The sequence below is a fragment of the Mercenaria mercenaria genome, chromosome 13 (genome assembly GCF_021730395.1).
Source record: "Mercenaria mercenaria strain notata chromosome 13, MADL_Memer_1, whole genome shotgun sequence".
NCBI lineage: Eukaryota > Metazoa > Mollusca > Bivalvia > Venerida > Veneridae > Mercenaria > Mercenaria mercenaria.
The window spans coordinates 61890930-61915489 of NC_069373.1; the positions used below are offsets into that span (position 1 = coordinate 61890930).

At 34.5% G+C, this 24560-nt stretch overlaps 1 protein-coding gene across 4 annotated transcripts in view; it reads left to right on the forward strand.

The window, feature by feature from the left end:
- Positions 1-11258: 11258 nt before the first annotated feature.
- LOC123528733 (myosin light chain kinase, smooth muscle-like) overlaps positions 11259-24560 on the forward strand; it is a 29639-nt gene continuing 16337 nt past the window's right edge. For 3 of the 4 annotated variants that reach the window (XR_008366824.1, XM_053522030.1, XM_045308688.2), the window contains exons 1-6: positions 11259-11434; positions 19103-19248; positions 20973-21117; positions 21893-22077; positions 22357-22703; positions 23195-23318. Coding sequence is in view for 3 of the 4 variants with exons in the window: in XM_053522030.1 (XP_053378005.1) it covers positions 19107-19248; positions 20973-21117; positions 21893-22077; positions 22357-22703; positions 23195-23318 (943 nt within the window). In the remaining variant the exon portion in view is untranslated. The remainder of the gene's footprint in view (positions 11435-19102; positions 19249-20972; positions 21118-21892; positions 22078-22356; positions 22704-23194; positions 23319-24560) is intronic. The other variant, XM_053522031.1, reaches the window with a different exon arrangement.

The following is a 24560-nucleotide window of genomic DNA, read 5'->3' on the forward strand; positions in this document are numbered from 1 at the left end:
ATGGCTTCGAGCACGTAGATCATGTGAGACCCAACTTGTGGGCTTTGTTCATGATCTTGTCAAGTCTGTAAAGGAAGGCCAGGTTGATGTCGCTATAATGGATTTTAGTAAAGCTTTTGATGTAGTAGACCATAGAAGACTCCTCCACAAGCTTAAATTTTATGGTATCAGAGGCAATGCTCATCACTGGATAAAAGCCTTTCTCAGTAATAGAACGCAGAAAGTAGTTGTTGATGGTGCTATGTCGTCTGTAGCCACAGTTGATTCTGGTGTCCCCCAGGGTTCCGTTTTAGGGCCTCTTCTATTTCTTCTCTACATAAACGACCTCCCTGCCAGTGTTCGTTCGAATGTGAGACTGTCTGCTGATGACTGTATCATCTATAGAGTAATACTTTTAGCTGTGGGCTCACAGACCCTTCAAGCAGATCTGGACAGACTGGCAGGGTGGGAGAGGAAGTGGAGGATGGCCTTCAACATAGACAAATGCCACATCATGCACATTACCCCACCTAGATCTAAACCAGTCATGACTGACTACTTTCTACACAACCAACCCTTGTGTGAGGTCAAACAAGCTACCTATCTCGGTGTGGAACTTTCATCTAATCTCTCTTGGTCTCCACACATTAGCAAAATAACAAACAAGGCCAGTCAAAATCTTGGGTTCTTAAAACGAAATCTACATTCTGCCAAACCTGAAACTAAAGCAGCAGCCTACAAATCAATAGTCAGACCTTCCTTGGAATACTGTGCTTCTGTTTGGGACCCTTATCAATTAAATGACAAGCAGAAATTAGAAAATGTACAAAAGAGGGCCGCTAGGTATGTTACCAACAACTATTCAAAGTCGCCGGGTACTGTACGTAACACAATTACTACAGCAATTACAATGGGAGTCCTTAGAGCGCAGAAGACAGAACATCCGTCTTAGCCTCTTCCATGAAATACATTATGGGCTTGTTGACATAATACCATTACAATATATGGATCCACTATTAAGAACATCCAGACATCACCATCAGCTAGCATATCATATACCACACTCATCAGTTGACTACATAAAGTACTCATTTTTCCCTAGGACAATAGTTGAATGAAACTCACTGCCGGTGCACTTAGTCAGTGCTGACTCAAACGCTGTGTTTAAGTCGGGACTGACTGTGTTACCACACATCCCCTAGACAGTACATATATGCTTTTATCTTTTAACAGTACTAACTCTCTTGTTTCTTCACCATGTACATAGTAGATTATGCAATGTATAGGCTTTAAGGTTATAACACACTAAATAGTTGTTGTTCTTTATTCTATATAAAACTGACCTATTTCCGATGACCGCAGCACACATCAGGACCCATTTTAAATTTCTGTAACTTATATTTTCTTCAAGAATATTGTCAGTGCTAACTAAAAATCAAAAGAAAAGTGGGGGTGATGTTTGATGCAAGAAAAATAATTTCAGTCAAACACACAAACTGCAAAATCAGCTAAAAAATGAGACCCCAAATTATACTGGGGTGTATGATCTAAGTTTCCATGAAAATTTTTGTCATGTTTGTTATTTCATCATGAAAATGCTACCTACATGTCAAGCAGACATCTGTCATGTGATTTTAGCAAAAAAAAATGCAAAGAAAATAAGGAAAATAGCCACAAGAGCAAAAAAATTAAGGACTATTTTTTGTCCGCCATTATGCGACTACCATTTTTTTTTCGCGCCATTTTTCTATTTATGTCTGTATGCCTATAAGAAAAACTTTTTTCCCCTGACAGTGTGCCCAATTTCATTTGAAATGTACAAGAAACCCAAATGCATGAAGAAATACAAGGTTTTAGCTTGATATCACCAGTTTCCAAGTTTTTATGGCATTTTCAGTACCATAAGGCAAAGCGTCAGATTTTGTCAAAAATAGCTGTCGCGACATAATTTTGAAGCAGTTACCTTAAATTCAGCCTTGTTTTGCCCTGTTTTGACATTTTCTACTCTGATCTGCATGCAACTTACACATTTAAACTGTTATAGATGTTCACTTTTACCTCTGATGGCCAGAATATAGCAATCAGTAGCCTATAAATATGCAGTTTTTGAAAAAAATACACCCAAAACAGTGAAAATGTGATATTTTTGGATTTTATCCTCATTTTCAACAAAATTGCAATTAATTTGTCATTTTCTATCAAATTCTAATCAAACTAGCCCATTCCCACCATCATCTGGCCAGATTTCATTTTTAGCTCACCTGTCACGAAGTGATAAGGTGAGCTTTTGTGATCGCGTGGCGTCCGTCGTCCGTCGTCCGTGCGTCCGTCCGTCCGTCCGTAAACTTTTGCTTGTGACCACTCTAGAGGTCACATTTTTCATGGGATCTTTATGAAAGTTGGTCAGAATGTTCATCTTGATGATATCTAGGTCAAGTTCGAAACTGGATCAGGTGCGGTCAAAAACTAGGTCAGTAGATCTAAAAATAGAAAAACCTTGTGATCTCTCTAGAGGCCATATTTTTCATGAGATCTTCATGAAAATTGGTGAGAATGTTCACCTTGATGATATCTAGGTCAAGTTCGAAACTGGGTCATGTGGGGTCAAAAACTAGGTCAGTAGGTCTAAAAATAGAAAAACCTTGTGACCTCTCTAGAGGCCATATTTTTCATGAGATCTTCATGAATATTGGTCAGAATGTTCACCTTGATGATACCTAGGTTAACTTCGAAACTGGGTCACGTGGGGTCAAAAACTAGGTCACTAGGTCTAAAAATAGAAAAACCTTGTGACCTCTCTAGAGACCATATTTTTCAATGGATCTTCATGAAAATTGGTGAGAATGTTCATCTTGATGATACCTAGGTCAAGTTCGAAACTGGCTTACGTGGGGTCAAAAACTAGGTCAGTAGGTCTAAAAATAGAAAAACCTTGTGACCTCTCTAGAGGCCATATTTCTCAATGGATCTTCATGAAAAGTGGTCAGAATGTTTATCTTGATGATATCTAGGTCATGTTTGAAACTGGGTCACGTACCATCAAAAACTAGGTCAGTAGGTCTGAAAATAGAAAAACTTTGTGACCTCTCTAGAGGCCATATTTTTCATGGGATCTTTATGAAAATTGGTCAGAATGTTCATCTTGATGATATCTAGGTCAAGTTCGAAACTGGGTTACGTGCGGTCAACAACTAGGTCAGTAGATCTAAAAATAGGAAAACCTTGTGACCTCTTTAGAGGCCATATTTTTCAAGAGATCTTCAAGAAAATTGGTCAGAATGTTGACCTTGATAATATCTAGGTCAAGTTCGAAACTGGGTTACGTGAAGTTAAAAACTAGGTCAGTAGGTCTAAAAATAGAAAAATCTTGTGATGTCTCTAGAGGCCATATTTCTCAATGGATCTTCATGAAAATTGGTGAGAATGTTCAGCTTGATGGTATCTAGGTCAAGTTCATAACTGGGTCATGTGCGGTCAAAAACTAGGTCAGTAGGTCAAAAAATAGAAAAACCTTGTGACCTCTCTAGAGGCCATATTTTTCACGAGATCTTCATGAAAATTGTTGAGAATGTTCACCTTGATGATGTCTAGGTTAAGTTTAAAGGTGGATCACATGCCTTCAAAAACTAGGTCATTAGGTCAAATGATAGAAAAACCTTGTGACCTCTTTAGAGGCCATATTTTTCACGAGATCTTCATGAAAATTGGTGAGAATGTTCACCTTGATAATATCTAGGTCAAGTTCGAAACTGGGTTACGTGCAGTCAAAAACTAGGTCAGTAGGTCTAAAAATAGAAAAATCTTGTGACCTCTCTAGAGGTCATATTTTTCAATGGATCTTCATGAAAATTGGTCAGAATTTTTTATCTTGATGATATCTAGGTCACATGTGCTCAAAAACTAGGTCACTATGTCAAATAATAGAAATAACTAGGTCATACTCAGTTCAACACTGGGTCATGTGGGGATAGGTGAGCGATTCAGGACCATCATGGTCCTCTTGTTTACCAATGTCATCTTATAAGATGACATTGGTAAAAAATGAAATCTGGCCAGATGATGGTGGGAATATTCTATGTAAAGTGATTGAACATATCATACATCACAAATTGAAAGACTGCATATGACGCTAACACAGCTCCATTTTAATTGACAGATACTGTTGCTAGAACCTTTTTGCAGGCCAGCCCTTGGACCTTATTCCTCTCTTTTTAGGCTACGCTTTGAATTTTAGTAAATTCCAGGTTCTTAATATCTCACATGTATAGAAATAAATTACAACATGACTTTACATGCATATAGCATTGTTAGATCATTGACATAATGTAACAAACGCAAAAAACCTTTGTGAAAACATTAGCAAACGATCCCTTTTATAACTAATTTCAACCAAAGTTGGCCTTATGTTCACAAAACATTTCAGTCTCGTCTGTGTTCGATAAAGAAACTTCATTTTTGTTTTTCATTTATATCTAACTTGTATTTTTTAAAAAATAAAATGTTATATTTATGAGTATTTTCAAATGACTATCCAGTACCGATGGTCCGTCAAATTCAACTGAAAAAAGATAAATATTTTGTGAATATAGGGGCAGCATGGGTACAGCAGCAAATAGAACACTCTGATTCATAAACCGTAACATCCAAACTCAAAACAAAGATCAAATGAAAAGACTGTCGAAACTTGTGTGTCAGACTCAACAGCTATTCCACAGCGTCTCAGATATGAAGAATTCATCTGCTTCAATACCTTTGGAAACAGACGAACTGATCCTCAATCGGTAGTTTTATAAAAACTTCCATTGTAGCAGCTAATCCTGACCCAGCTGTTTTTGAAAGACACACAGGACTGGCCCGTCATACATCCCCTTTAGCGTGTAGACAAATTCATACACTGGCTATTTATGATAATTTTTCATTTTTTAAAGTCTTTTTTTTCTTAGCAATAACTTTAGATCCAATATGGTTTTCTTGTACGTTCGAATCTTTTAAGTAAACCACATGAGCAGGCAGTATGCCATAATAATATTGTATACAGTTAGTTGCAGAAAGGTATTTTTAACCTGATTAAATAACTCTTTGTTTGTTTATTTAATACTTTTGTGTTTCATTCTCATTTTTTTGCACTTTGACGTCACTCTTTCAATACTTTTGAAAACAACGTATTCTTATGACATCTCCTAAGTATAATTATACGCACAATGTCCCTGATTGAGTGAAGCTGAGATTTTGACATCAGTTTAAAGACAGACTATGACACGATGACAGACGAGTCCAGGCAGTCTGAAAATTTCAATCAACTCAAAAACCTAATACAAAGCTTACAGAAGTGTCATTATATCTCTGGTTTGAAATAAAGAGAAAGAACAACAAACCATTAATTATCAAGCTTAATTGCTGTCATATTTGTCTTATCATGATTTCTACAATTACATAAGTAATTATTGCTCTTTTTGTTTTGCTTCATATTTTTTTACTTGCTTGTTAGTTCTTGCTTTTGCTATTATGTATATAATTGTAACATATTGTGTGATTGTTTTTCTGTTTACATATTGATATTGCAGACTTTACAAGTTTATACAGATTTTATTATTTGTATTATTTAAATAATTTGCTTTTTAAAAGTCTCCTGTTCTTGTCAGTCACACCAGTTATAGCTATTTTCGATATTGACTATTTTAAAATGTTTTTATATCCACATTATGATCCCGGTTCATCTGTGTTCTGCATACATGTTTCTTTGTCAGCCACAATCCACTTCTATCTTTTTTTTATTTGCACGAGGCGACACACATACGTCAGTAAGAGTTTCTTTTAGCTTTTATTTTGCGTCATTTAGTTGAGCTGGTTCATTTTATGTTTCATTTATGTAGCTTTGTATTTTATGTAATGTATGCAGTGGCAAGCATTTCATCAGATAGATCTTTATCTTTTATGGATTAAACTTGCTTTAAAACTGTCTTAAATTTTTTTTTATGTTTCATTTATGTAGCTTTGTATTTTATGTATTGTATGCAATGGCAAGCATTTCATCAGATAGATCTTTATCTTTTATGGATTAAACTTGCATTAAAACTGTCTTAAAAATAACATGCTATTGTTCTCTTAACAGATGATCCAGAATTACGCATGCTGTTGTATTATTATCATTCACATTATTTGTCATAATTTTTGCTCGTGTATATTTTTGTTAGCAATATGCATATACATGCAGTTATAAAATACTGAACGCAAATTGTTGTGAATAAATCAAATTTAAAGAACTAAATTGCTAAAAATGTCCGTTCAAAAGCTGAACAGAGCTTATGTTGTATTGTTATCATATCTAGACTTGGTGTTTGACTTATTACAGATTTCCTGATCTCAGCAGACTTTGTAAATAAGATCAATAAGAAGGCCATTTTGAAGCATTAAATGTAACCATGTAAAAAGCAGACTCGGTTTAACTGAGTCTGTTCCCAAGAGTTAAAAACATGATCAACACACTTCATGCTCCTCCCATCCCTATCATAAAATTCTTTGTAACTACTAAGTACGTTTTCTATATTTTCATAGAAATGTCATTCTCAGAATGAATTTGGTTTTGCCTTATTTTTGAATGAGGCTTAGATTCTAAATGCAGACTACTGTTACAGCGAATGTTTTGATTTAAAATTATTTTTACACTTTGTTAGAAGGTTAAACTCAAAAAGAAATGTGTTGCGTGCAACTGCTGTCCAAGATATCTAAAACAAACCTGTGTACCTACTGCACGGCATCATTCTTAATATTTCGAGGAGCATAATATGATTTGAATCCGGCCCCAGTAATTATATATGCTTTCAAGTAAAATGGTGAAAACATGAGTGAGATGCAACATGGAAAAACACTGACGAGAGCTTCTGTTGTAATGAACTGTAGACATTTATTTTGTCCCGATCAAATTAAAAGTACCATATATGGGGTATATTATTCATCATAATTTGTTTTCCATTGTTTGTTTCTTTTATCAATCTTGGTGGGGATATTTGAATTGTATATATACATTTACATAATAACCTTCTTGATTCTCTAGAAAAATAATATGTTTGGGTTTAGCATAATTTTTTCAGCAGTATTTCAGAAAATAAATATATGTGTTTCATAGCATATTAAAAACTGACCAGAGCCTTGCATTTAGTTTTATTGATACATTTTAACATTTCTGGATTTTATTCTATTTGTATAGATAAACATTTAAATATAATATTTTATTCCCATTTTTTTCCCCAGAAAATATAAACAATAAATAAATGTCTGGGCCTCAATAAATGTAGAGGATTAAATGTTTGTCGGGAGTTTTGCTTTTTCTTTCTACATTTTATAATTGTATAAACGCGTGTGCTGTTCAATATGATAGTTTTCTCAAATAAAAGGAGTTGCTGACTTCGAATTACTTGTTTCTGACCGCTGTGGGCTCGGAACCACACTTAGTGTATAGAATTCTGGTATGTGGGGAAGCCATTCAGCTGGCTTACGGACGGTTGTTGATTCAACACAGGTGCATGCTCTGTGTGTTTGAAATAATGACCCGAGAGGCACATCGGGTCTTCACAACAAGAATAAAACAAATTTTGCCATTCATCAGAATAGATACAATGACAATCTTAAGCGTTTGGTGCAAGCGACAGAAAGAAATTGATTCTGAAGCATTGCTTTCACGCAATATTTTGAGATTCTTTTATGAGCTACTTTAAAAATAACTACTTCAAAAGTAATATAAAGTTTTTTTTATACTTCATTTTTTATATAGGGTAAAATGGGGTAACTGGGACAATGGGGAAACTGGGACACTTTACACTTTTCAGTAAATTGGGGTAAATATTGGTTACGTTCCCTAAATAAGATCATATGTTGAAAAAGAACATTCAGTGTTAAAGCCTATTATGACAAAACTTTTCTGCCGATGGATTGGAAAATATTTTAAGAATCGATTTTCTTAGACATATGTTGAGAGTATTACTAATTAAATAAAAATAAGAAAACATAAAATTACACGCTGTAAATAATAATGCCTATTTTTTTCAGATGGTGCATTAAAATATTCTCGTTATGTTCCTGTCTAGTGAAACGCACAGTTGAAATAGTCGTCCGACTTTCTAGATATGTTTGCTTATATGTGGTCGGTATATCAATAAGATCTTAAACATATTTAATTTTCGGTACCGTAACGGCTTGATCTTAAATGTGACGTCAATTTTGACGCAAGAAGCTGGTTCTTGTATACATGTAATATCGCATTTAACTTGTTTGAAATATTGAAGCGTATTATGTATCATTGCAAATCAAGGACATGGAAATTATTTTTTTAAAATTCTATAAAAAAAGTATAATAATTTGTTTTGCTGACTTTCATTTTGAATAATAAAGTGGCCTGTCATGAACCGTTGCGTTGACGTCAGACAACGACGTTATAAAACAGGTGCTTGTTTGTGAAATATGGCATGTCCAAAATATTTATATTGGTATGTGCTGATACCTTCAGTTATGGGAAGAGTTGCAAAACTGTAGGTATCTCATTACTGTTTCATACAATGAGATTTGTTTTGAGAAATTACAACATACTTTATTTTTCAACATTCCTTTTCAAAAGTGTCCCACTTACCCTAATGTATTGGGGCAAGTGGGACACTGTCGTTAAGAACAAAGTTCTCCATGATTTTATTTTTGAAAAAAACTGGATGCTGGAAAAAAAAGGGGGATATGCTCCAATGGACAGTACATAAAATGTTGTACATAACTGGACATAACCACTATAAATTGTCAACTTTTAATCTTTTTCCACGAATGAAATGAAAATAGGAAAGAAAGTCTAGTAATGATGAAACTCTGATATTTTGTAAGTATACTACTAGTTCACAGGCGTGGTCATAATATATATTAGCTTAACTCTGGTGCAACTACTGAATTTTCTACCCAATACCAAGTTTACATGATCTAACTCACTGTTTAGTCACATAAGTTTATTTAAAGGGAGATCGTTCCGTGAACCCCTCCCACTCATTCCGCGTAAAATCTGGTGAGTTTAGAATTTTTGATAGTCTAATACGCTAGTACTGATATTTCTTTCATGTTTAAAGAAACTGCCGGCAAATCTTATATTAAGAAGTAGTATTTATACTAGGTGAAGCGCAGGAACCAACTGACAGTCAAGCCAACATGGTAGTTCTTTCAGTTAATTACTCCTTTAAAAGATGACATTGTGTCAAATATTCAGGCTAAAGCAAACACCAAATATTGGCCAGACAACACGTTTTAGGTACAGTTGCCAATAGTTTCCGAGAGCGTATGCCCATGTGTCCCTCTAGATCTCCTTAACTCTACCTTCATTCCCCTCATATTTCATCCCCTCCCCCCCGAGTCTTCCTGTATGCAAAAAGCTAGTTAATGTCCTTAAAGACACACATTTTAATTGTCCCGTTAATATTTGATAAAATCTATGTTTTAAGACTGTTTAAAATTTTGATCAGTTTCAAGTGTAAAAATCACATATATAAGTACATAATGGATTATGTCAAGTTTATGTTTAATTCATACATAGTTATTTACACTTATAACATTTTTTATTTTAAACGATTTATATAATAAGCATATATTGAAACAAATAATGACATAATTTAGGCAAGAAATGGACAAATTGATTTCTTTAGGCATCCTTGTTTTACAAAACAGTCATAAATTGTAATTAATACTGAGCTATATTTTCAGTTTAGAATTCTTTTTTGGTCTGTGGACATGAATGGTTTCATTTGTCATAAATGCGACTGTAATATACATAAATTCTAATAAAACTAAAATGTCCCAAGTTACCCCAACTGGGTGGGGTAACTTGGGACACTTGACCAATGTTTAATTAATTTATAGTTAATCACATGTTATCAGGTATTAGTAAAAGTTTATATTCGTCCTATATTATATAGTTTGCGCATACTGAAATATCAATAAATCAAGTTTATATTTTGTCTTTCTAAAATATTACTCAACAGCGTTTCTTTAAGTGTCCCAGTTACCCCATTTTACCCTACTTTTTATTTTTTGAGCTAATGTTTTTTAGTCCAGCCTAAGAATTTTTCTGAAGTAAGAATTATCTACGCAGAGATAATTCATCCAGATGGTATTCGGAAAATAGTTGTCAATAGGCATTTGAGAGACTCTTCGGCTATTGTAAAGCTAAAGCTGGACCTTAGCTGCTTCTGACAAACATCGATACTGACAGCTGAAGTCTGTATAACAGTGATACAGTGTAGCACTGGTCAACATATATGGAGCACGAGTAGTAAACGTAAATTACCAGAACCTTTTTTGACCTCTTTTACTGTGTGAAATTTCTGCTTGAAATTTCAGTGTTGGTAGCCCGTGTTTGTAGGGTCACGCAAAGTCACGGGCATCAACTGTTTTAGGTTTTACTGAATAAGCAAATAGTCAGAACTGTCTACAGCAAAATCGGAACCCGTTTTGCGAAAATGCATTTAAAAAAAGTTTTAACTCGGTATATTCTGTTTTTTATATGCTCTTTTTTTGCTGGCTAATTTAGACATATTTATAAACATTGGTCGAAAAGAATTTTGAAGCAGATAAAGTTATTTTCTAAACACAAGAATAGAGGGCGAAAAGCTCGAGTATTTTTACATAATTTGAATATTAACTATTGCCTTATGTTGGCAAAATAATGCAAGACGGCGGGGGATAACTGCTTTGATGTAATCTTGTTTCCCAAAATAAACATATATTTTTTGTCTAATGATAGAAGTACACATCCTAAATAATGCACCCTTTATGAAGTCTCAAGCATATGTTTTCTTACGCGTGTGTCAGCTTTATCAGAACTGTCATTCTTCATGTGGAACCAAAAAAGAAGTATAAAATCTACTGAGAAACCAATGAAAAGTAAATGCATTTTGTAAGTTCCATTGATTATATACCTCTGATGATTAATTGTTTAATAATCACTGACGTCACAGACACAGACTGAATATGTAAGAGTGTGCCACTCTGTCTCCCTCTTTTTATAATACTTTAAATCCAAACTCCATAATTTACAAGGATTTCCATGAAGAATTGTTATGGACATATTGTGGGAAAAAACACTTTTTTTGAGCATCAGCTGTGACCACTTTAATTAACGCATTTCTTGGTGATACAATATTTACATACAAACTACTTTACTCCAAATAATTGCTTTAGCAAACGAACAGATTGCAATTAACTCAGTGTTATATCTATCTCTCTTTTTCCCCGAGGATCATATTATGTACGTAATCACACAGTCCTGAATGAACGCGCGCGCGCCATGTACTAATGTATGATTGTTACCAGACGGTTACCTACGGGAGATAATATGAGCATGATTTCGCTTATTCCGTCGTGACCTCTGGTGGTTCCAATGTATCTAAATGTGGAATAAAAACGGACTTTAACTATATTATTTAAACAGAGGGTAAGCTTAGATAGTCTTTACTACTTGTTAGTTTCGTTAGATTGGATATATTTTATTGACCTATTACTGTAACATTATTATTTATTATTTATTTACTACTATAGCGATTATCATCCCCAAATTTCATCTAATGGTTTTATAATATTTCGAAAAAAGACGTCAAAATACCCAAGCTGTTCAAAAACAAACTACATGGAGTCAATCTTTGAGTATAAGTAGAGATGTTCGTTAACGAATTTATTGCCGTTATTTTCGTGTCTGACACTGTATTACTGGAATACATTTTTCATATAAGATAGCTAATTAGTTTAGGTTATGTCAATTTAGTTTGGCTCCAAAGCAAAGAGATTACGTTGTTTATCGAGTCACTACATGAAATCTCACCACGGTCTTCTGTGAAGGGGGACGAAAACTACAAGTCAGTCGTAAATTATCTGTAAAAGCTTTCTTTTCCTCTTATTTATTCAAAATTTGTAATCTCTTACGTGCATGCATTATTCTACGTTATTTTTTTTTTTTTAGCTTTTAGCAACTTTGTTTAATGCTTTTGAAGAGAATAAAATTTTCAGTTTGAAGCAAATAAATCAATAAAAGATAAGAACAATTTACATAACTAAAAGACATGCACAGTTCTATAACAGGTCAGTAACAATCTTGGCAGGCGTTTTATGGTATTGCATGTGGAGCAATTTTAACAAAGTCTACGGTAATGTTACAAAAAAGGTGTTCTTTTCTTAACTTTATGCTATTAAATGTATACGTAAACTCATTTTTTGTTACTTTTTCTGATCTTTTTCATGATGGAATCGAAATATAGAATTCCATTGGCGCTATGTAGATGGTATGCTATTATTTTTGTTTTGGTTGCACTCTATGCATGTATTCAAACGTTCAATATTTAGTATAATTATTATTTATTAGCGTTTATAAGCTTATGTACAAGCAAAATTTCCACGAGAAATTGTGTTATAAGCCGTTTATTTGCCAAAATTACAAAACTCTTATACTCTCTATAATATATTTGTACAACCAAAGACTCACACAATCGGCAAATAATCGTATTGTTTATGATATAATATGGAATCTTGTACATTGCCAACTTTCGACGTTTCATGTTAACCGATGCACAGTAAGTTTTGCAACTTAGAAATGATGTAATTAATGCATGCTAACATCTCAAGAGCAAAGAAATCAAAAGCTTTCATATAGCAGTTACTACTAGTACTAGTAGTAGTAGTATATTTTTGTGAATACTTTGGATTAGTTACATTTACATCCAGACTTAGCTAATCATGTATTTCTAATAAAAAAAACCTGTTTGAATTTCTCTTTGATGCACAATTATATAGCGTACCACAGATTGAACGACTGAAGGATTTAAGGAAACACTTTTTCTATATATTTAATTTAAAGGTATCAAACAGAAATACTTAACTGTTAAAATGTGAAAACTGAAGACATTCCTGACTTTAAAATGCTGTAAGATGTTTATACCGAAACATAGGTAAACGCTGAGCTAAATGGTACCATATGTTTCTATCTGTCTTTATCACTCTCGGCATGTGAAAATATACAATGCTCTTGTTGTTGGTTAGTTAGCGTGTTCAATAAGTGTATTGAGCTCATCTATGCAATATAAATATATTGGAATTATTCCAGGTATACTGCTGTGAAGTTGTTATTTTCACGCTCATCAATATAAGAAAAAAATTTCACCCTTAAAAAACAGCTGACTGATGCAGAAAACAAGAGTGTAGTTAATTTCCTGTATTAACAAATCAAGTAGTTTTGTTCTTGTACCGATGGGAGAGAAATTTAGAAGACTTAATACATGTATATATTTGTATCATTTGTTTATCTATAACTGCACGTATATCACACTGGCCATAGCTTTATCAGATCAAGTGGTTCCAACGTTGTTTGAGCGGTGAATTTTACGCCGATCAGATGGAGAAATATGGCCGATACTACAAATATCCGGAATTGTAAGTATGATTTAAAGGAATTTCTACCCGTTAAATAACGAGTCAAATGAAACCGATGGGTGCACCTGGAGCGCAAATGTGTCTATATTTTAGCACATGTGTCTATTTAGCTGAGATTTGTGCCGTTTATTCAAACACTTCTGTACAGTCCGGCGGGGGAAGGAGATTTTTGACAGTTTTTGACAATATCGCCTCAAATATAGTGTTTATCGGGAGCAAGTAACTGTTAAAACACTTTTTATGTAAAGGGCTACCTGTTAAAACAAAGCGTGTGCATTTTCATAGAATTATTCAGGGTTGTTTCTGAACAATTGGCCGAAAACCTAATGCAACGCCGTTTCGAGTGGGTCGCTATGCAACGCAGTCAAGTGGATACCGTTCTGTGTCTTACTTGCGAAGTCTTATCCGTCTTAAAAACAGTCATTAAAGCCTAACAATGAATAAATTTAGTGAGTTTTATATCATTATAATGATCCCGCCATTTCTAATATCTTGTACTAAATATATATAATACATTTTTATGCTCGCTTAACATTTAACATATTTTTGCATTGTCAAAAACATCAACACAAAAACATAAAGCAAGGATGAACATCGAACAATATCATTAAGTAAATGATAGTAATAGTTTGTAAAAACAAGAACCAGTTCAAGGACATTTATCTCCTCCACGAATGGTATACTGAACAGCATGCCAAAAGCGGGTTGACTCTTTATGAGGATTGTTCGAATATGAATGCATCTGAGCACATAAAAATGTATCCTTGATAGATTTCAATGAAAATTTTATTTGGTCCTCTCGAAGTATTCACCTCCAACAGATTTGCAAAATTTCAGTCTTCTAATCCAATCCTTGAAGCCTTTCTCGTAGTATTTTCTAGGTATACTATGAAGACACTGGAATATTGCAGAACCGAGGTATTTGCGCTGCACAAAGTTTCGACCAGAAAGGTATTCTTGAGCCTAAGGAACAAAAAGAAGCCACGAGGGGGCAAGGTCAGGCGAATAAGGAGGGTGATGAAGGGAGCACAACAACCTTTACCTGCTTCAGAAAGTCTTGTACAATAGACGCCTTGTGTGATGACGCATTTTCATGTAGCAATCTGACATTGGCCAAACCAGTTGCGGGTCTTCGAGTTTTGAAATATTTCTTCAGTTTTCGAAAAACTTTAGTCTTGTTAAACTTCGAATTTACGGATTTGCCTTTAGGAACAGCAACCTGAATGGCAGGACCCAGTGTTGTGAAGAATGTGGCATACATTACCTTCTTGACACTCATGGTCCGCTTTGCAATGCATGGTCTTTTGCCAGACTTTGTTGCCCATATTTTTTGTTCTGAATCTTTCGTTTGGGCTCGAAAAAGTGAACTCATGTCTCGTCACCAGTGACGACATTTGCGAAAGATCGTGCATTGTAATTTGGAAACTATTTAAGCAACAAGTTTGCGCATTGCACGCGTGCCTTTTTCTGCTCATCTGTCAACAGATGGGGAATCTTCCTCATTTTCAAATTACGTTTCAGAATTGTATGAGCTGCTGTTATGAGATGCCAATCATACTAGCTATTTGCCTAGCGGAGTATCTTGCATCAGTAGCAACTATTTCTTTCACTCCAGCAACCATCTTGGCAAACGTTGCTGTTTTCGGCCGACGGCCATGTGGTTCATCTTCTGTTGAAACTAACCCACATTTGAATTTCTTAAACCAACGTATAAAAGTCGAAAAAGATATTTCATTATGCCAATAAACAGAACATATATCATCAAAAATGTCTTTACACCCTATGCCAAGAGTACAACGATTCTTAATATAGGACCGTACTTCAACGGCGTACGCTGACCTTCTTCCAACCATTTTTGTATTAGTATACACGAGTAGCGAGGGATAGACACAGCTAAAGTGAACGGATTTTAATGGGTGTGGTATCAATGTATAAATGTACAAATGAAATACAGACACCAATGAAAGAAAATAAACGGACTAGCAATACTAAGAGAGACGTGTTACAGTTGTACTATTTAATTGTCTCCAACAAAACTTTTTTTTTCATTGGTGTCTGTATTTCATTTGTATTTTCATTTTTAAAGGGCGGTCATAGAGTTTTATTACATCGTTTCTGTTTTCTGGAGGACAAATAAAATCTTGCCTTTTCCCTGGCCAATTTTAACGGTCTCTGTGATTTATCTCTCTGAAAATAAATAAACGTTTCACCAGGAATATGAATGAAAATATATATAAACAACTGATCAATACTTTTATCATGGACCAAACTTTATTTATTTTATATGAACAGCTTAAATGCACAACAAATCAGTAATGAAATCACAATGTATTGGTTTTAAGGGATTAAAAGTGACCAACTGTAACTATACTGATTTAAAGAGTCAACCCGATTTCGGCATGCTGTTCAGTTCCATTCGTGGAGGAGAAAAATATCCGTGAACTGGTTCTTGTTTTAACGAACTAATACTATTATTTACTTAATGATATTGTTCGATGTTCATCCTTGCTTTATGTTTATAAATGTGTTGATGTTTTTTTGACAATGTCCGCAAAAATATGTGAAATGTTAAGTGAGCATAAAAATGTAAAAGTACAATATATTAGAAATGGCGGGATCATTATGATGATATAAAACTCTCCAAATTAATTGATTCATTGTTAGACTTTGAAAATAAATGACTGTTTTTAAGACGAATAAGACTTCGGAAGTAAGACACAGAACGGTATCCACTTGATTGCGTTGCATAGCGACCCACTCGAAACGGCGTTGTATTAGGTTTTCGGCCGATTGTTCAGAAACAACCCTGAATAATTCTATGAAAATACACACGCTTTGTTTTAAGAGGTAGCCCTTTACATAAAAAGTGTTTTAACAGTTACTTGCTCCCGAAAAACACTAAATTTGAGGCGATATTGTCAAAAACTGTCAAAAATCTCCTTCCCCCGCCGGACTGTACAGAAGTGTTTGAATAAACGGCACAAATGTCAGCTAAATAGACACATGTGCTAAAATATAGACACATTTGCGCTCCAGGTGCACCCATCGTTTTCATTTGATTCGTTATCTAACGGGTAGAAATTCCTTTAACTCGTACTTACAATTCCGGAAATTTGTAGTATCGGCCATATTTCTCCATCTGATCGGCGTAAAATTCACCGCTCAAACAACGTTGGAACCACTTGATCTGATAAAGCTATGGCCAGTGTGGTATATGTTGACTTTATACAAATCTCTGGTTATATCTTCATCATTTTAGCAATAATCTTCATTATTATCATGTTTATCCTCATATCATTTATCATTCAACTGCTGGAATATTCATCACATTATTGTCATTATTTTCATCATCAGCAACACAAATGTAACGAGTTATTTGTCTCCCCTGCGAATTTTGTTTGAGTGCTATTTGGGCGGCTTCGTTCTTTGAAGCTGACTTTGATTTTGCCCATCTTTTTTTTTGTGTGGGTAGCGTTTACTACAAGCGTCTTAAATTGGCTTCTAATGAAACTATGTAGCGATCTGTAGAAGGGCTTAATGACTCAAATACTAAATCGTGGTTCTGTTTTAGCATCAATGAAGTTCTATTCAGATAGTGGGAATGACCTAACCTCTAATGTTGATTGTTTATAGATTTTGTGGCTCACCCGTTTTTCTTACATAACATGAAATATTCGTGCATTTTTAGCTCACCTGTCACAAAGTGACAAGGTGAGCTTTTGTGATCGCGTGGCGTCCGTCGTCCGTCGTCCGTCCGTGCGTCCGTCCGTGCGTGCGTCCGTAAACTTTTGCTTGTGACCACTCTAGAGGTCACATTTTTCATGGGATCTTTATGAAAGTTGGTCAGAATGTTCATCTTGATGATATCTTGGTCAAGTTCGAAACTGGGTCATGTGCGGTTAAAAACTAGGTCAGTAGGTCTAAAAATAGAAAAACCTTGTGACCTCCCTAGAGGCCATATTTTTCATGGGATCTTCATGAAAATTGGTGAGAATGTTCACCTTGATGATATCTAGGTCAAGTTCGAAACTGGGTCACGTGGGGTCAAAAACTAGGTCAGTAGGTCTAAAAATAGAAAAACCTTGTGACCTCTCTAGAGGCCATATTTCTCAATGGATCTTCATGAAAATTGGTCAGAATGTTCACCTTGATGATATCTAGGTAAAATTCCAAACTGGGTCACGTGGGGTCAAAAACTAGGTCAGTAGGTCTGAAAATAGAAAAACTTTGTGACCTCTCTAGAGGCCATATTTTTCATGAGATCTTCATGAAAATTGGTCAGAATGTTCACCTTGATGATATCTAGGTCAGGTTTGAAACTGGGTCAAGTGGGGTCCAAAACTAGGTCAGTAGGTCTAAAAATAGAAAAACCTTGTGACCTCTTTAGAGGCCATATTTCTCAATGGATCTTCATGAAAATTGGTCAGAATGTTCATCTTGATGATATCTAGGTCAAGTTCGAAACTGGGTCAAGTGGGGTCAAAAACTAGGTCAGTAGGTCTAAAAATAGAAAAACCTTGTGACCTCTCTAGAGGCCATATTTCTCAATGGAACTTCATGAAAATTGGTCAGAATGTTCATCTTGATGATATCTAGGTCGAGTTCGAAACTGGGTCAAGTGCCTTCAAAAACTAGGTCAGTAGGTCTAAAAATAGAAAAACCTTGTGACCTCTCTAGAGGCCATATTTCTCAATGGATCTTCATGAAAATTGGTCAGAATGTTCACCTTGATGATATCTAGGTCGAATTTGAAACTGGGTCATGTGCGGTCAAAAACTGGGTCAGTAGGTCTGAAAATAGTAAAACTTTGTGACCTCTATACAGGCCATATTTTTCATGGGATCTTTATGAAAATTAGTCAGAATGTTCACCTTAATGATATCTAGGTCAAGTTCGAAACTGGGTCACATGCGATCAATAACTAGGTCAGTAGATCTAAAAATAGAAAAACCATGTGACCTCTCTAGAGGCCATATTTTTCAAAAGATCTTCATGAAAATTGATCAGAATGTTCATCTTGATGATATCTAGATCAAGTTCGAAATTGGGTCACATGTGATCAAAAAGTAGATCAGTAGGTCTAAAAATAGAAAAACCTTGTGACGTCTCTAGAGGCCATATTTCTCAATGGATCTTCACGAAAATTGGTCAGAATGTTTACCTTGATGATATCTAGGTCAAGTTTGTAACTAGGTCAAGTGCGGTCAAAAACTAGGTCAGTAGTCGAAAAATAGAAAAACCTTGTGACCTTTCTAGAGGCCATATTTTTCATGAGATCTTTCATGAAAATTGGTGAGAATGTTCACCTTGATGATATCTAGGTCAAGTTCAAAAGTGGGTCGGGTGCCTTCAAAAACTAGGTCATGAGGTCAAATAATAGAAAAACCTTGTGACCTCTCTAGAGGTCATATTATTCAATGGATCTTCATGAAAATTGGTCAGAATTTTTTATCTTGATGATATCTAGGTCACATGTGCTCAAAAACTAGGTCACTGTGTCAAATAATAGAAATAACGACGTCATACTCAGTTCAACACTGGGTCATGTGGGGATAGGTGAGCGATTCAGGACCATCATGGTCCTCTTGTTCTAATTGTTAAAATAACTCGTTATTTCCACCTCACGTTTTGTGAATATGCATTTTCGTCTGAAATAATAAAAATGGTGAAACTATTTCAACAGCAGGATGGGTCCTAATGATGAGAAGACCACGTGTATTTACACCCTGTCCGCGGATAAGGCTTTACCTGAGGACAATGGTATCTGGAAATGTGAGGTGACCAACAGTCACGGTGTAACGTCCGCAACATGCACAGTCAGGGTGTTAGGTAACTATGGGATGTCATGCACTATTACACGTAAATGTTACTATATACTATGAAAGCGAAATTAAAAAATTATCAGCATACGTTTTTAAGGCTTTTGAAAGAAGAACACTATTTTCGAATATTTAACTGTTCTAAATAAATTATATTAACAATGGTTATTAAACGATACACTGACGATTATTTTTACTGTTTATACTTATATGTTAGTTTACAAGTATGTTTGAAATTTGTCTCTATGATGTTTGCTTACTTGTGTAATGTTAGTCTTATTTACATGTTGTGACCTGTCGTATTATCATTGTGTTTTATTTGATATGATTATAGATGCTTTGTGCATGGGCCATAAATGGCTTATTACAAATAAAGACATTATCTATCTTCATATCAGACGATGTCGTTATTAATAGGGTATGATTTAAATTTATAATTTTGCTTTTCAATAAAATGATAGGCGCAGGCCGATATTGTATGTGTGGTAGTTTTCCGCTTTTCCACTACTAGTATATTGTCACACGTGCATATAAAAGGAGTATGCATATATTTCTGTGAAAATTTAGGTATGTGTTAATCTCAGTTAATCAAAATCTAGAGAAACATATGTTATACAAGGAAAATTGACCACAAGTACTATCTCTTGTTTCATGCATCGTTTGGTTGTAATAACAATCATAGAGGTAATCCATCTAAAATAAACTATTTTGTAATTTACAATTTATGATACCATTAAAAGCATATAAAATAATGTCACTACACAAACATATTTAAAACAAAGGAACGTGTTCATGACTAGTGTCAAATACAATGTGTATACAAAAGTGTATGTAATTCTCACGTACGACTTCAATGATGAATAAGACTGTATACATCCCACTGTATACCATGCAATTATTTCAATTAAGTGAAGTGAATGCATGAAAGTCATTTGAACAAAACATCTGGCTCTTCGGTATGTTGTGTAAACATACTATATATAGTAGATTTCCAGGACTACTTTTTTACAAACATGAAACAGGGGATATTACAGGTGTGTCATTTCGTATTGAATTTATTAAATGGGAATGAGATAAAAAAAACTGCGAGGCTCTGTCCGGCATTTTATCGTTTTACTCGACCAATTCAATAAATTCAATATGTAATATTGATTGTTTATAAAAGGTAATGAAAGAAAAAGAATCGACGTTTGAGTAGGAAAAGCTTACGTACTTCGATCTTTTTTCTTTCATTACCTTTTATAGACAAACTGTTTTCAATCAACGTATTCTTTGTTTGTTTTTTTAAAAACGACACCAACAACAGTATACTACAACAATTGTGTCATTATAAAAACATATAAAGATTTGAAAGTTATTTTACTCCCAGGACATCAAACATGTGATAAATTTGTGTACATGTTCCTACGTGTTTATGAATCCTTTTTTAATGAAATGCATATACCGTACAGCAATTTGCAGACCACACCAGACTAACTGGATAGAAAACATAACCACATAAACAACAAGAGATAGAAATTCTTGTTTGGTTGTAAAAACTTTTCAGGAATGTTGTTCATATGCACTAGTTTTCTGGTTAGTAAGAAAAACTAGCCAAAATGGAATTCGGTAATATCAGTCTATCTGTCAAAGTTAATTAATTCATGTAAATGTGCAACAGGTTTCTGAAATAATTATTTCTTGTTTCTCACAAATATTCACAATGATATGACATTGCTTACATTTGTTTTGCAGACACAGATAGTGTTGAAGAAGACTCAAGAGAAACGAGTTTGCCTCGTTTTGTTGAGACGCTAGAAAATGTTGTTGCCACTGAGGATACAGACACTGTCTTTCGTTGTAAGACCAATCCAGACGCCGAGGTTTTCGATGTTAAATGGTTGGTAATATTATTGAAGCTCTGTTTACATGGACAATGATCAGCAATATCATAATGTCAAGAAGCACGCTGTGCAGTATTGAGTGTATAGACAAAGTGATGCTAATCTGTAAGCAACGGTAGTATCATAATTGATTGTTATTTCACAAGTGCTATCACATTATTTATCTGTTAAGGGTTTTACTTTTTTAGGTTAGTTTTTCGATATAAAAATGATTCATGATGTCGAATAGCGGGAGATGTTTGTAAAAGGTTTTTTTTTATAGATTTTACTAACTATCACAAGTGTCTTGTGACGGCCGTATAATACCTCTGTACTCATCTTGCCTTTGGGATCATGAAGTTCTTTCAATGTATCTGTATAATAGAGTAGTTCTGCTGAATCCGGTACTAGTGAGGGGGTGAGGGAGAAAATGTGAATATCTTAATACCTATTACCCCAGTCAAACTAAGTCTGTTACTGTTTTTGTTTTTGCGTCCTATGCTTACAAAAAGATCTCACTTTGAAATGTCCAGTGTGTCATTGACCATAACATAAAGATTAAGCCCGAACGGTAACCTGATATGGTAGATAAATTTTCAAACATTTTTCAATTTATTTGATCGTTACAGCAATTTGTTAGATCTACCGAAGTCATTTTACCTCACTGCTTTATTTGTAACCCTTTCTTTGTTAAGTTACAAATTAAAAGAACAAAAAAGGTAAGCACTGATAAAAATGGAAATCTGTACAAATTGGTGCATAATATAGCGAAATTTTAAACACAATTTGTAGGTATCGCAATGATATTCCTATTGAAGGCTCGAAACCGGGAATGGAAAGGTATTACATTTCGTCAGAAGAAGGGGTCCAACAACTAGAAATAAGGAGGACTAGACCAAGAGATGTCGGGGTCTATAAATGTAAAATTTACAACAAAATGGGATGGACGTCTTGTGATGCAAAATTGTTCGTTGGAGGTACTTAACATTTGATTTGAATTGTATTGCTGTTCTTTTGTATTTACTTGTTCAAACGCAAGTAACAAAAACACTCTACACATAGCAAGGGTAGAGATGGAACTGCTTCGGTGATAACTTCATTGATTAAAAGTAGGGCGATATTTGACCACAAACAGTATCACAAAAACATTATCATAGACAAATAAGCTATAAAACAGTTAAAGCTTTTCAAATTGGCATTTGTCTTGTTAGTATTTGTTGAAATACCAGTGTCGGACAATATATTTCTCATTTCAGATCAGTCCGGTAATATGGAGCTTGTGAAATATACACGCGAATATGAGTATACCCTCGTAGACTCGATAAAATCCCGGAAAGCACTCGAGGTTTATGATCGAGGCTTCAATGAAGCTGACATTCTCCTTAGTTCAATAAGTGATACGGACACGATGAAGAAATTCCTAATCAAATGGCAGAACGACAGAGACCAAACACTGTGTTTTCCCATTCATTTGAAGAATAAGTGCGCAGTAGAAGGAAGCTTGACCGTTCTAAGCTGTTTAATGCAAGGCAAGCATCCTTCCGACGTAAGATGGTACAAAAATAACATAGAAATATTCGACAGCTTTAAATATTACATTAAGGTGAGGAACAAAATTGTTTTATTTTCTTTGTAATATTTAGCCTCATCGATTACTGCAGTAAAATGCATTTTCAAAAAGGTTTCAAAGATATTAGACATATTTAAAAATATGATTAGTTGCGTCATAGGAAAAGGCTGCGCAGCAGTCGAAAGCAAAATTTTCATCACTGCAGCCTTTTTCATTTAAGCCTTTACTGTAAATTTTCATTAGCTAGTTGTGTTACAAATGGATGCTGTTACTTATGATATTTTCGATAGACGACAAAAACTTTTGTAATAATGCCAATTGTAATTAAATTATTATAGACACAAAGTTATTGAAGCATGTCATTGTCTTAGTAAATGAGACCACAGTGTGAGTAGTACTCAATACGCATCTTCTATCTACCCGATACCGTAATATTTAAATATTGTAATCGTTAGCCTGTTTTTACTTTGCATCGGCGATAAAAGATTTTTTTTTTGTCCCAAATATGAAATATATAATTTCAGTGCCTGCAAGGTGTTTTAAGTCTGACGATTCCAAATACCGAGACAACAGACACCGGAAACTACACATGCGTAGTTAAAAATAGACAAGGAAAGATCTATTCTTCATGTTACCTGCAAGTTGAACGTAAGTAATTGGTATAGGTTATATGTCATTTATTGGCCCTCTAATGAGGTTAATAATTAAAAAGCAATGACTTAATGCATTACAATGTCAACGAGTGGTATATAATCAATAATATTATTGTTTAAAATAACGAAGATTGTATGGGACCCATTAGCAACCCCTTTATTTTCCAGCTAAGTGATCTGTTTAATTATGTTGCCCAGATAGAACTTCTTCGTACAGTCTATGTCACTATGGATTAATTGTTCATAATACTTTATTTTAGTCCATGTCTTTCACTTCATTAATATACTTTTAAAATCATTATGTTAGAGGACCATATGTTAGACTGGTTAAAGCCAAATATGATATCCTCGTTAAAAAGCTATTACAGTGGAACCTGTCTAATCCGAACATGCTCGGACCAGAAAAAAGTTCGGATTAGAGGAGTTTTCGGATTAGAAAGGTTTCTATTTTAGAACGAAAAATTATGCTATTTGTTACACATGATGTGTAGATTCATCTTTTTGTGTACAGACTAATAAAAAATAATTAAATTATAACATGTAGATTGCTTTAGTGTATTGTAAATTTCATGTTAATTCAACTTCTCATTATCACTTATAAACATTTTTTCACCACTCCTACATTCCCAGAAAGTAGCTAAAAGGAGAATATTTTACTTGTTCAGTTATTGTAATGATCCGATTTAGTACCACTTTCAGTGAATAAATTTGCTGCTTTAAATGAACAAATTGTACAAAAATATGTGAGGAAGGTACAGATTAATAAGGATCTATTACATTGGCCGTATTTATTGCACTTATGTCTATTCTTACAAATTTCTGTTAAAACAAACTACATGTATTACTATTATTATCATTAATCATCATTATTATTATTATGTCTCCCACCACACAGTGGTGTGGGAGACATATTGATTTACTCCAGTCTGTGTATGTGTCTGTCTGTCACAAAGCTTGTCCGCACTCTCTCATCCGATCTTCACCAAACTTCAATAAAATGTGTCTGCCAATAAGTGCTCGGCCAAGTTCGATAACTAGCCAAATCGGCCTAGGCACTTCGGAATTATTGCCCTTGAATTACCAAAAACACTCCGATTTCCTGCTCAGTTTTGCCCCCAAACCGGCGTCCTTTTGGTGTCAAGAAAGCGCATGCACATGTGGATTAAGTAAACAGTATATAAAAACTGACTTGCTATTTAGCTGATTATGCAGTTGTGGGAGACATGCGCTTTTCTCA